This window comes from Oryctolagus cuniculus, chromosome 17, assembly GCF_051225735.1.
Source record: "Oryctolagus cuniculus isolate XC-2025 breed Fujian yellow rabbit chromosome 17, ASM5122573v1, whole genome shotgun sequence".
Lineage (NCBI taxonomy): Eukaryota > Metazoa > Chordata > Mammalia > Lagomorpha > Leporidae > Oryctolagus > Oryctolagus cuniculus.
The window spans coordinates 54,096,159-54,110,586 of record NC_142883.1 but is presented as its reverse complement, the minus strand read 5'-3'; the positions used below and the strand labels follow the sequence as shown (position 1 = coordinate 54,110,586).

Genomic DNA, 14,428 nt, shown 5'->3' with positions numbered 1-14,428 from the left:
CAATGCTGACCCTCAGAACTACTCTATGGGCTAAAACACTCCCCCTGCTCCAAGACCCCTGCTGGAAGGTGCAGGCTACATAGGAAGTAAGGAACAACTGGGAAGAGAGGGAGTGGGCCCCCCATCTCTCATTCATTCATTCACACGTTCATTCATTTTTAAAACAAAAATGCAGATCTAACACCTAGGACCTGACTCACTGTGAAATGGGTTCTCCGGCAATGCAGACAGCAAAAGACGAAACGCAAGTCACAAGCAAAGAGCAGCCATGTGCAGAATGGATTTCCTTGCACTCTAAAAGCATGGGGTCTTATTTCTCAAGGGCTCAAAGACACCCGGACACTCTCCTCTGGGTCATGCATATGTCGTTCCTTCTGTTGCCTCGAATTCTTCCCCCGGAAGACAATCGCCCAACTTCGCTTCATAATAATATGGCTAGGGAGACAGCTAGTGAGTGACAAGGAGCTGAGGACTCCCAACACCCAAGCCACATGCCATCTTGTGCAAATCCCAGCACCTTCAGGCCGACTCAGCAGGGCTGAAGGCCTGGCACCCCCACTCCTCATCACGCACCAGACACCAGGATATCTCATCACACCTACTCCTCATCATGCACCAGATACCAGCCCCACCCCAAACCTTGCCTCCTTGGAACTGCCCAGAGCACCACCCCTGACCCTATAAAAAGGATGACCCCATCCTGGGTGGGGGCAATTCTCCCTCATGAGGTTGTCCATGCTCTTGTCTGAGTGCGCACCATCCCTTTGCCTCTCAAGAAATCCCGCGTGTCTGCTCACCTCTATCTATGTCTTCCTACACATGGAGAGACGAGAACTTGGACTAAGGCTCGCCTGGGGTCTCTCTGAGCCCAGCCAGGGTTCCCTATCCCCACAGAGATAAGACTTTCCCCTTCCCCACAAACCAGTGATTGTCAGAGACATTTGAAGATCTTTCTATCTAGGGGACATGTGTGCCCTTGACTGCCCAGCAGGTATTCCTTTGGGGTCAGAAGGTCCTCGTCCCTGGCGAAAGGGCTTTCCCTGGCATCCTGACCTTAGCAGATAAACATACAAACACAATGCATGTCCCTCTCCCCAGGGCGTCACGCAAAACAGTCAGAACGAGTCTAAACAACCCAGCCACTCACCTGTACTTATAATCTCTGAAGCACATTTGGTGGGCTTTGAGCTTAGAAATGAGAAGCTTGAGGATTTTCAGGAAGATGAAGAAATTGACCTTGAACAAAGAACAGATGTGCGTTAAGGTAAGTGATGGTCTCCATAGGGCTGCCAATGTCCAAGTCACCCCAGGACTCAGCCACGAGCGCCCTGTCCTTGTCAACCAGGGCCAGTTCAGCAATTAGCTGGTTGGGTGGTAATCCCCACTGTCCCGACGGTCAACTGAACTCCAAGTCTGGAGGAGATCTTGGTAAGCCATTTGTTTGGCCCACCACTAAAGCCATGTGCAAAAGGCAGAAGGACATCGACATTATTGCTAATATTTACTAACATTTGCTCAGTACTTACCAGTCTGGCCATTGGGCCGAGAACTTTCTATACCTGGGAAGTAGCCACAACCATTTTTATCCGCATAATATGACAAAGAAACAGGGGCGTGTAGGAGATAAATCTCCCAGTTACACAGGTGGTCAGGGACTGAGCCAGCAGTTGAGCCTGGATTGATATAATTAATCACTTACACCTCATGCCACCCTGCAAGGAACGCTGGCCCCCTGTGGTGTCTAAGGTGGGGTCCCACTGCTGCCAGGAAACTGCACAGCACATGCTCCCCACGCCCAAGAATGCCTTCCACAACTGGCACGAGTCGGCCAAATCCCACCTTGGGAGAAATTTCTAATTATGTCTGAATTCTTTGGTATTCTCCCTAATGAGAAGAGCCTAATCCCACTCCACCCTCACTGAAGGTGAGCTTCATGTGGCTACTTGCATCTAATGCAAAGAATATGGTGGAAGTGAGCTCACTTCCTGAGCCAGGTGTTACCAGGTACTCTCTCTCCTTCTGCTCACCCCCTGAACTGCTCACTCGCTGGGGAGCCAGGCACAAGCAGTCTGTAGAAAGGCTGGTGTAGGAGAATCAAGCCCTCGATCAACAACAAACATCACTCTCCAGCCATATGAGCCACGTTGGGAGCCGATCTTCCAGCCCTATTTAAGACTTCAGGTGGCTGCAACTTTGGCTAATATCTTTTGAAAGTACTTATTTACTCATTTATTTGAAAGGCAAAGAGACAGAGTTCCCAACTGCTGGTTCACTCCTAAAAAGCTTGCAACAGCCAGGGCTGGGAAATCAAGCCAGGCTTCCCATGTGAGTGGCAGGAACCCAACCACTTGAACCATTACTGCTACCTCCAAGGTGTACATTAGCAGGAAGCTGGAATAGGGCCTGGAGCCAGGACTGACACCCAGGCACTCCAATATGGGATGCAGGAGTCTTAACCTCTACACCAACTGCCTACCCCTAATGGATGTCTCAACTACACCCTTAAGATAGCTCATGAGCAGCCACCTGTAGGTATTCAAGAGCAATGGCTGGGTGTGGGCTTAGAGAATGACACTGGAGTGTGTGAGGAGTGAGACTGCAGAGGGAAGGAGGGCCAAGTGATGCAGGGCCTTCCCAGGTCACACTAAGCGGGGAGGGGGGGTTGATTATCTTCAGAAAGCTGTGGGGAGCCACTGATGAATCTTGGGTGGGCATGTGATCTGCTCACGTGTGCACACTGGCATTTCAGAAAGCTCCTCCGAGAGAGTGTGGAGAACAGATTGCATGAGGGCCAGACGGGAAGAAGGGGGCCCACTGGGAGACAGTTTCAGAGCTCCCGGGGAAAGGAGACAGAGAGGCCAACTCAGACAGCTGCCCTGATGCTGCCAGACGGGGAGGAAGCGACAGACTGGAAGTCATTAGGAAGTGTGGCTCAAATGCCATTTGTTACTGTTTGGATGTGAGGTTGAAGATGACCCTGTGGGGAGCAACCGAGACTGGACTAAATTACTGGAACTAAGACTAATTCTATGCATCTGATCTCCCACAATATGGCGCTGAGAGACAGCAAACAACTTCTACACAGCTGCCTCACCAGTTTGACCAACAAACTACAGGAGCTGATCCTGCTCCTGATTGGAGGAGAGCAGCGTGCTCAGCGTGTGGGTAGCAGAGTTGGGATTGGTGGAAGAGGACTATAAAGGAAGAGAGAGACCACATGCACCAGAAACACCTGAGGAACATCTGAGCAGCCCCTGAGAGAGCCGGCCAGCGGTGTGCCGCTCCTCCGCAGAAGCGGGGAAAGCGGTGGGGGTGCTGCCCCTCCGCGGAGGTGGGGGGGGGGAGCTAACCCGGGAAGGGCCGGGCAAGAGAACAGCGCAGGGTCCAGTGTTGTTCCTCCGTGAGAGGGGGAGCGACAGACCCCAAAGCTTTGGAGTAGCTCTCAGGATGTGCGGTGGTGCCACTCACCAAGAGAGGGACCACATGGAGAAAGAACACTGGGCGAGGATGGGGGGTGAGCAGATCCAGTGGTTCTGAACACAAGAGATGCCCACGGCCATTAGATATTTGCGTCCAGATCTCAGCAGAGTCATCCAAGACACAGCAGGAAGCCACCGGGGTAGACAAAATCATGCAGGGACTGTGTAGACTGAGAGAGAAGGAAGGTTCGGAAAATCACCTTTTTCTTTAAAAAGGTGTATTTATCTATTTGAAACTCAAAGTTGCAGAGAAAGAGGAAGACACTGAGTGAGAGATTTCCATCTGCTGGGTCACTCCCCAAGTGGCCACAATGGCCATGGTTGAGCCGGGCCAACACCAGGAGTTTCATCCAGGTCTCCCACTTGGGTGCAGGGGCCCAAGCACTTGAGCCATCCTCTGATGTTCTCCCCAGGCCATTAGCAGGGTGCTGGATTTGAAGTGGAGCAGCTGGGACTTGAACCAGGGCCCATATGGAATGTTGGCATTGCAGGCACAGTCTTACCAGCTGCGCCACAATGCTGGCCCCAGAGTGAGATGACAAAGGACATTCAGAAAGAGTAGCTAGAACACGAATGGAATTCCATGGAATGAACCCCATGGAAGCGGTATTTTGGAAGCCCACAGAAAAATGTTAAGGTTTAGATACTATGGCCATTAAGCAAAATAAGACTGCCTTTAGCAATAAGCAGTTCGCTAAGAAAAGCTGCGCTTCCACAATAGGGGCACAAGCCAGATTCCAGTGCTCGTACAGCCAGTATGGTAAAGAGAAAGCAGATTCCTCAGAAACTCAACCATAGCAAAGCCATTAGCAAGGAGCGGGATTGGAAGCGGAGCAGCCAGGACACGAACCAGTGCCCATACAGGATGCAGGTGTCACAGGCAGTGGCTTTACCCGCTATGCCACAACACTGGCCCTGAAAGTGGTTTATTCATTGCATCTGTTTTTAAGACGGAAGACTTGGTTATGCTTCTACGCCATGGCGAAAGCACTGGTGATCAGGTGATAATTAACGAAGGGGTCTCTAGAGACGTGAGCCAGCCCGGTACTAAAGTCTCTGACAGCAAAATTCTGCAAGTACACATTGGGACGCAAGCTGCAGAATCCAGCATGCACCTTGCTTTACTGGCCTCAGGACCACCAGTGCTCGATGCCGGAAGGCTAGAGTTTCAGGCAAGAGGCTGTGTATGCACTCTGTAAGCCAAGAGGAATGAAGGAGGTTCCCAGCCAAAGAATATTTGGTCACAGAAAATTTAAGTATACACTCAATGTAACCAAGTAATTTATCCCTTTTAATGGGATATCTGTTTTTCATCATCAAGAGAAAACACTGTGCCCTTGGCTTAGTGATTTGTTGAGCACAGCCATTTTTCTTACAAGTAAGTGCAACAGGGAAAGACATATTTCAGCAAATTAATTTCGATCAGCACTGTCTCCTAGGAAACAAAGGGCTATGAAGATGAGCGTGTTGATTCACTGTCTTTTGTGCCTCCCAGAGACCAGTCAAGAGAAAATGGGCATCAACCAATGGGCCACGCGGGGGTGGCGGGGGTGGGGAGGCACTTCCTCACTGCCATGGAGTGACCCAGGAGCCTCTGCTCACCTAGACCTCGGGAAAGACAGCAACCTGCGTGATGTCACTCCCCATAAGCAGGACAGGGGCTGATTGAAGACACAGGCACCCAGCCAGCTCCTCTAGGATTCTGTGATTAGATGAAGGAGGCACACACTTAAGGCTCCTTCTAAGTCTTAAACAGCACAGATGCATTCTCCAATGTAGCAGTTTTGGTGACCCTCTTTCTGACAGCCCAGCTTCTGTGCACAGATCTGGGCCTACGGGTTGGCAGAGAGGATGGACAGCATGGGAAAAGCTCAGGGGTAGGTCTTATCTACCCATAAACTCTGCCAATTGTCCCCAAGTCCCTCCTCCCCTGGCCTGCTGTGCGGACTAAATTACCTACCCCTTAGAGTTCTTCTTTGGAGCAAAACTTTCCCTGCCCAAGAGCCCTGCCGGAATGCATACATCCCACAGAAGATAAGGAGCGCCTGGGAGAGGCCTGCATTCTTCATTCATGCATGCAAGCAAACGTTCGCAATAATGAAGACGTCAACAAACACCTGTGATCGGACTGTCACTGTGGAAAGAGAAGCAGGGGTGCAGCAAAGGTGAGATTTGAGGGGGTGGGAAACCCCGGGTCACGGGGAGATTCCCATTCTAACTCTTCAGCAGTGGAACATATTTGGGAATGAGGCGATGTCCTGGGAATCCTGGGGCAGCACAAAGTCCCTGAGATCCTGGTGGGGCAGAGGGACTTACAGAGGACAAAAGCAGTGGAGACTAATTTTGCCAATTTCTCCATGCCTTCTAGTTCTGAGGCTGTTAGAGAAGACTCAATGAGAATGAATGAAGGCTCCTGACTTTCTGACTCACAAAGTCAACAACAGATGGCTCATTCCATTTGGGAGCTCAAAATGCCATTCAACGGAGTGTTCAATCTGTTAGCTCCAGAGAGCAGGATATGAATAGAACAACTCTGCATGGTGTAATAATTTTGTAAGACTGTCCTTGAAGAGTTGGGCTAATCAAAGCTTTATTGATTTTTCTACTGAGGGCAGGGAGGACTAGAATATAAAGATACATCATGTTCCAATGAGATGCAAGTCAAAATGTATACCCAGGGGTGAGGTTAACTTAAGTGGTGAAGTCTTATACAAAGAAAGAGATGGGAATTCTCCAAGTTTGGTGACTGGTGGAAGACCCAAGGAGCATCTGGAGTCACCATTGTAACACTTCTGAGACATAAGGAATCCTGTACCAAAAGAGCAGCAGGTCAAGTCCGCCAGTGTGTCTGGAGCTTAGGCATGACATACACTCACGTCAACCCCAGTCCTGGTCAGCAAATGCAGACCCAGGCTAAGGGGGTGGGCAGTGGGAGAGTTCTGACTACTATAACTGGGGATGCTCACCAGGGAGCCTGAATCTGGACTAGGAGATTCCCTGTGGTCCCAATACTCTGTTCACCATGCATACTTGAGTTTTCTCCAGAAAACAATGCTCCATGCTCCGGAAAACAGGGCCTGTGCTCAAATTTAACCAAGCTGAAAGGAAAGCATTGAGTACTCAAATGCCATCTACCATCAGCTCAATAGGGATTACTGTTTTCCTTTTTTTTTTTTTAACAGGCAGAGTTAGACAGTGAGAGAGAGAGAGACAGAGAGAGAGAGAGAGAGAGAGAGAGAGAGAGACAGGTCTTCGTTCTGGTGGTTCACCCCCCAAATGGCAGCTACAGCCAGAGCTGCACCGATCCAAAGCCAAGAGCCAGGTGTTTCCTCCTGGTCTCCCACGTGGGTGCAGGTGCCCAAGCACCTGGGCCATCCTCCACTGCCCTCCCGGGCCACAGCAGAGAGCTGGACTGGAAGAGGAGCAACCGGGACTAGAACCCGGTGCCCATATGGGATGCTGGCACCACAGTGGAGGATTAACCAAATGAGCCACAGCGCTGGCCCCTACTGTTTTCCTTTTTGTAACTTTCATCTAAACAGAACACATGTCGGGTCAAGGAATTATAATTTTTTTCTGAACACAATAAAGGCTTCATCTTTTGCTTATGTCACATTGGCAGAAGCTCCGCTCCATGCAGTCATGCAGGGACCCAGGGTGTTTCTCTTTTGGAGTGGGGGTTATATCTATTCAGAGGGGTGGAAAACTGCAACATGTGGTCATAGGACCAAACATGAAGGCAGATATTGGTTCAGTCATAGTCTGGTGAGTCTTGGGATGATAGCTATTAGACTCTGACTTCCCCAAGGACAAAGTGTTCAGGGAATGCCAATGAAGGGGGAAGACAGCCAGGACTGAGGAAGCTCTACTGGGTAGGGTGGACGCCAGCCTGGATATATTTTTGAACCTCCCCAGGTTGTTCTGATGTGCAACCTCTATGTAGTCCAGGGTTTCTCAATCCCAACTCTACTGATATTTAGAGCAGGGCAATTATTTGCTCTGGGGGCTGTCTTTAGCAGTGTAGGAAGTTGAGAGCACCCCTGACCACCATCCACTTGAGGCCAGCAGCAACCCTCTCCCCTACCTGCGGTCATTAAGCAGTATCCAGATGCGTCCCTAGGGTGTAGAATCACCACCCCCCACCCTGCCCTGCCCCCAGTAAGGAAACACTGATCGAGACTACTTCTGATTTCACAGACGAAAAAACAGAACTGAACCCCAGAGAGGTCAACCCACTTGGCTACAGAGCACATCACATGTTAATCATAGGCCCAGGCTCCTCACCCCCAGACAGCTTTTTCCATTTCAGTGTCTGGTCTTGTTTTTCCTCTGCATATGTCAGGTCACATAAAATTCGACTCTCCTAGGAGCCCTGAAACCAGTATGCAGAATCAAAGAATCCTGCAGCTCCATGGGCTGGGGAGGCATCAGGTTGAGTCCCTTATTTTTCCACAAAGCTTCCCTTCTTGGAAACTGATAGAGACAATTCAAAGCCTTTGCCTGTGGTCTATGTCATGTCGTCCCAGTTCATGACCTTGAATAGGGAGGTCATAAGAGATATTTAACCATGAAAGATCACTCTGGCTGAAATGTGGAGGACGAATTTCCAGCAGCGAAAGGGAGACAAATAGGACATTTTTGCAGAGGTCTGACCAAGAAATCCCAAGGGCTGACGGAGAGCAGCAACAGTGGGAGTGAGGAGAAGCTGTCTTGGGAGCTAAGGCGACTGCGGGTCCTGTGAGTGGAGCCACCAGTGATGGCGTTGTCAAAGCAGCAGCCAGTAAAGGTTATTCTATCCAAGATGAGAAGATAGAGCGTGTTCTCTTGTCAGCCTGGGGACTGGAAAACACATCGTGCAGGTCAGCCCATCACGGGAAGCCAAAGCATTAAAGTCCAAGGCAGTGGTTCCAGCCATGGCCAGCAGGCTCCACTCTCCACATTTCTTTTTTTTTCTTTCTTTTTTTTTTTTTTTTTTTTTTTTTTTTTGACAGGCAGAATGGACAGTGAGACAGAGAGACAGAGAGAAAGGTCTTCCTTTGCCGTTGGTTCACCCTCCAATGGCGCTGCGGCCGGCGCACCGCGCTGATCCGATGGCAGGAGCCAGGAGCCAGGTGCTTTTCCTGGTCTCCCATGGGGTGCAGGGCCCAAGCACTTGGGCCATCCTCCACTGCACTCCCTGGCCACAGCAGAGAGCTGGCCTAGAAGAGGGGCAACCGGGACAGAATCCGGCACCCCGACTGGGACTAGAACCCGGTGTGCCGGCGCCATAGGCGGAGGATTAGCCTAGTGAGCCGCGGCGCCGGCCCACTCTCCACATTTCTGATGTCACTGGTCCAGGGCATGATCCACTGCGGTGTTTCTAATGTGCAGCCAGTTTTGAGAACTACAGGTGTGGACAGAGGGCTCCACATACCTTATTGCACATCCAAAGCCTGGGAATCTTGTCACGATGCAGATTCTGATCCAGTTGGTCTAGGGTGAGGTCTGAGATCCTGAATTTATTTATAACAAGTGCTCAGGTGATGTTGGCAGTGTTGGTCCAAGGACTGCTTTTTGAACAGCAAAATGTTTTTCAACCCTGGCTACACATTAGAATCCCCAGGCTACTCCTGATGTCAATGATAAACGAGTGCCTGGGATTCTTGTGAGAGGATGCTTTTAAAATCCTGGAGGCCGGCACCGCGGCTCATGGCTCTAGTCCCGGTTGGGGCGCCGGATTCTGTCCCGGTTGCTCCTCTTCCAGGCCAGCTCTCTGCTGTGGCCCGGGAGTGCAGTGGAGGATGGCCCAAGTGCTTAGGCGCCTGTACCTGCGTGGGAGACCAGGAGGAAGCACCTGGCTCCTGGTTTCAGATGGGCGCAGTGCACTGGCCATAGCGGCCACTTGGTGGGTGAACCAACAGAAAAGGAAGACCTTTCTCTCTGTCTCTCTTTCTCACTGTCTAACTCTGCCTGTTAAAAAAAAATCCTGGCATTGTGATGTAGCAGGTAAGCTGTTGCTTACCTGTTGTGATGCCAGCATCTCATATCAGACAACCACTGTGAGTCCCAGCTACTCTGCTTCTGATCCAGCTCCCTGCCTATGCACCCAGGAAGGCAGCAGATGATAGTCCAAGTGCCTATGTTCCTGCCACCCACATGGGAGACTCAGATGGAGTTCCTGGCTCCTGGCTTTGGCCTAACCCCACCCTGACTGTTGCAGTCAGTTAAGGAATGAACCAGTGAATGGAAGTTCTCTCTTTTTCTCTCTGTCTCTCCCTATCTCTCTCTCTCTCTCTCCACTCTTCTTCCAGATAAATAAATCTTAAAAAAAAAAAGACAGCCTTCACTAAAACCATTTAACCCCCCACCAAAAAAAAAAAAAACAAAAACTGAGCCAAATAAACTTCCCTCACTTATAAACTTAGTCTGCTTTGGGTGTTGCACTATAGCAACAAGAAGCTGACTAATACAGTTTGCAAGAGGCTGCAACAGTCAGTACTCCAGGCATAGGGACCAGAGGCAGGACATGGTGTCTGCCTGTCGCCTGGCCAGACCTGTTGGGCTGACCCAGCTCCCCCTTACTGTGACTTTAGGAAAGTAACCTGTCGTTTTCTCAATGTCCTCGCCAATAAAATAAGCATCATGATGGCATCCACATCAGAGGTTGGCCGGGAGGATGAAGCCAGTTCATACTCACCAGGCACTTAGAACTGGTGTGTAAGAAACACTCAGTAAAATGCTACCAGGCAAAGGGAGAGGTGCCCACGCAGGAGGTGGGTGCTGGGACCCCAGCAGGGCAGTGTGGCTGGAGAGGAGAGGAGGGTAGAGGAGAGAGAGGTGAGGCAGGTGAGGCAGGGCACATGAGGCCACGCTAGGGATGTGTGAGGTGAGACTTCATCTGGAACATTCTCTCTCAGCTGTGTCCAGTGACTGCAGGGCACAGGGCAACAGCGCAGGGTGGACATGAGCCCTACCCTGCAACCAAGGGCCTCCCTCCCCTCCTGCTCTTCTCACCATTTCTATGCATAGTTTTCTTTCTAGGCCATACCCAGGTCTGGACAGAGAGTTGTCTTCCATTATTGACAAATATTGACATTCTTCTATGAGAACAGGGCTCAGGCGCGCTCTCTCTCTCTCTCTCTCAAAAAATTGGACCATCCAATAATCCCTTGAAGAAGAGGGTGAGCAAAGTGCAGAATGTAGTGCCAGCACCCAGCGGGCACCTGGTGACAACGGCTGTGTCTAGGCAGGCAGGAGGGGCCCTCAGCCTCCCTTGGGGATCTCACCAGTCTTCCTGTGGTTTGCTACCTCCCTGCCAAACTTCCCTGACAGATTTCCTTCTCACACACTACCAGCCAAAGGGGTTTTGTGACACCCAGTGGGCCAGTCCTTCCCATTCTAACTATTCTGGGCCACACTGGGTCTCAGAGTAGCCTCTGTCTCCTGATTCTGACCTTGACCGCCCTCCCAGCTTTGCAGTAACCTCGATTGTGTTTTCCTCCTTAAAAGTTCATGTGTTCTCTTCCTCCCTCCCATTAATGGTGCTAAGACAGCAGCGGGTAGCCCAGTGGCTGGGCTCCTCCATAACTGAAGGTATCGGTTTCTCCCGCCCTTGAGCACATGGTGCCCTGCACTACAGGGCTTGGAACAGGTCTCTGCATGGTTAAAGACCCAGAAAGGAGGGGCTGAAAGGGCAACCCTGGACTGAGGTCCTGAACCAGAACAAGAGGCTTCTAACTTGCCCCTTCTCATTCAGTGGAACCTGGGGGATGACAGGCAATGGGGAGCATTCCTTATGTCTGCTGAGCTCACGGGCAAAAAAAGGTGGGCGGTGTCCTTACCGTTACACACAGCAGTATGGGTCCTCGGATGATCCACCAGATATTCATATTCCTGTTCTCTGCCCAGCACCTAAGGGCACAGAGCACACAGGAGAAAAACACTGAAAAATGAAACGAAGCAGACGGTCAAGTCCTCGTGCCCTCTGGAGGGAGGACGCTTGTCTGAGGTCTTACTTTCCACCAGCCATTGCCCTCGGAGTAGGGGAAGGGACAAGAGGACTAATTCCCTCCCTGTGAATGCCAGGAAATTATTCTTCAATGCTAGCAGCCCAAGGAGTATGGCCTTCTACCTGTTTTCTATGTTCATATGAACATAAACCCTGAACTGTATAGATTGAAATAAAAATAATTTGAGAGGCAGAGAAACAGAGAGACACAACACACAGGCTCCCATCTCCTGGTTCACTCCCCAAATGCCCACAACACCAGAGACTGGGCCAAGCTAAAGTCAAACGCTGGGAACTCAGTCCAGGCCTCCTCCATGTGTGGCAGGGACGCAACTACTTGGTCATCATTTACTACCTTTTAGGGTCTGCATTGACAAGAAGCTGGAATCCAGAGCTGGAGCCAGGAATCAAGATATATATATATATATATATATATATATACACACACATATATATATATAAAATATGTATGTATGTCTGTGTGTGTGTATAAATTACTCCTTGGGAAAATATATATATATACTTGGTGGTGATTTATTTCTTGGAAAGAAATGCAGAATTATATAATACATGATATAGGCATTATCTCTATTCCATTTTCCATGAACTTCTTGAATTCCCCACATACATTATTTGGCAACATGTTGTTGGGATTCAGTCCCTGAAAGTCCAAAGACAAGAGCTAACCAGGTGTTTTTCAGTAGTCTCATTATAGTCTGCAGTATACAGAAGCCACAGTTTGTTTCGTGGTTCCATATTGATCAGCAACCAAGTTGTTTTGTTTTGTTGGTTTTATCATTTGTTTTTTTTTTTCTTTTAAAGATTTTATTTATTTATTTGAGAAGTAGAGTTATAGACAGAGAAAGGGAGAGACAGAAATAAAGGTCTTCCTACTGCTGGTTCACTCCTCAAATGGCCACAACGGCCAGAGTTGGGCCGATACAAAGCCAGGAACCAGGAGCTTCTTCCAGGTCTCCCACACAGGTGTAGGAGCCTAAGCACTTGGGCCATCTTCTACTGTTTTCCCAGGCCATCAGCAGAGAGCTGGGTAGGAAGAGGAGCAGCCAGGACATGAAATGGTGCCCATATAGGATTCCGGCACTGCAGGTGGGGGCTTAGCCTACTACGCCATGGCACCGGCCCCACCTTTTTCTTACCATAAGTGATGCTATAATAAATATTTCTGTATTTATGTCTTTACATATCTAAGGCTGCTGTAAACCTATTACTGCATCTTTGTGAAATGTGCATGTGTAACTAAATAAACATATTACTGTAAGATCTGTGATTATTCTACCTACATTCCTAAGAATATTCTAGGTGGTTAAAATGGGGGGTGAATGTTCTCTTTGGGAATATACTGTCATCCCTTATACCAGGATATGTCTGGGAATTACTGGCTTGTGGAAGAGTAAGGCCAGGTGAATGACCTACCTTGTGTTCTCTAGGTGTGCACGAGCAATGCCCCAGGGGACCACAAACAGCACTGGTAAGGCTGGGGAGAAAACACAAGGAAGTGCCATTAGGCGCACATTGGCCAAATATGCCTGCCTCTCTCTGCAGCCTGATGGGGCCATGCACAACTGGGTACAACTTGTACCAACCCAGGCATCACAGGATCACCGTGAGAGCTGGAGATGTGAAGGGTGGCACAGGGCCCATCCATCGTTTTACTGTCAGAGAAACCAGACCCAGAGAGGGGAAGGAATTGCCACTTGTCACAAAGTAGCTTAGAGTAAACCTCAGGACATTAACCAAGTCTACCAAATCACAGGTTATTTCCTCTAAAGCCTTCAGTGTTAAATTCCCTCAAGGGCATGTGGAAGTAGGGATTCCAGATCTAAATACTTTGGGTCCTATTTTTATAATTAAAAAAAAAAAATCCTCAACCTAAAGACTTGGTGTCATGAACTCAATGTGTCCTAAAATTCCTACACTGAAGTGCTGAGCAGAATGTGATTGTAGGTAAAGCAGGGTCTTTGGAGATAACTAGGTGTGGATGGGGTCATGGGCACAGGAGATGTTCCTGTGTGTGTGTGGGCGGGGGGGGGGTCCTGTCTTTTATCAGAATTGGTATTCTTACAGTCAAGAGGGCTGGCTCTTTCTCTCCACCAGGTGAGCCTGCACCAAGAAGGCAGCATTCTGTAAGCTGGGACGCGAGCCCTCACCAGAACCGGCAGTGCAGGATGTCCCAGCCTCTGGAATTGTGGGAAATCAATGCCTGCTGTTTAAGCCACACAGATATGTTGTTATGGCATCCAGGACAGACTACCACAGTTGGAGCCAGGGTATCTGGAATGTCATCCGAGTCCATCAAATACCTTCTCACACACTTCTCCTTACAGCCTCTTGTCATCGGGGGGTTATCTGCCCCACCAGCCACCCTCCAGTTGGGTTTCTGGCTCCAACCAAAGGCTCTCTTGGGCTCCCACATCTTGATGGTTCCCAGGAGGGGAGGCTGGGGTCAGATCACTCACCCCAACCCAGCAACAGGTATCTGGGCCACAGCCGCCTTCCGGGAAGCACTGTGGGTTCCAGCAGCCCGTGAAGGTAGAGGCCTTCGACCAGCAGCCATAACTGGTTGGCACCCACAAAGTAGTGCAGGAGAACGTGGACAGAGCGACAGGAGACGGACATCTGCAGAGGACAGAACACCCCAAGGTGAGTCCAGGCCTTCCCAGCTTCGGGATCCCGAGTGGGCAGGGAAGCCCCTCCACCCCCAGCCCCAGCACACCCCCTCCCTTCTTTACTCCCCTCTCTCCTGCACCCTTCTGACCACCTGGCACTAACATCAATATGTGAAGGAGGGTGTTGTGTGGGCTTTCCAGACCAGCTTCTTCTAGAACATTCTGGGCGTGTTTCAGACAAACAGAGCATAGCAGTCACCGCATGGAGACACTGAAGGACAAGTTTTCTAACCAGAAACCAATAACTCAAAAATATCCATATGATTAGAAATGAG

General features: G+C 49.9%; 1 protein-coding gene across 2 annotated transcripts in view; it reads right to left on the bottom strand.

Annotated features, from left to right (window-relative positions):
• GLP2R (glucagon like peptide 2 receptor) overlaps positions 1-14,428 on the bottom strand; it is a 78,299-nt gene that overhangs the window by 25,639 nt on the left and 38,232 nt on the right. For both annotated transcript variants that reach the window (XM_089318379.1, XM_070061385.2), the window contains exons 7-10: positions 13,944-14,103; positions 12,901-12,961; positions 11,300-11,369; positions 1,148-1,236 (exon numbers count right to left, since the gene is read on the bottom strand). In XM_089318379.1, coding sequence (XP_089174505.1) covers positions 1,148-1,236; positions 11,300-11,369; positions 12,901-12,961; positions 13,944-14,103 — 380 coding nt within the window. The remainder of the gene's footprint in view (positions 1-1,147; positions 1,237-11,299; positions 11,370-12,900; positions 12,962-13,943; positions 14,104-14,428) is intronic.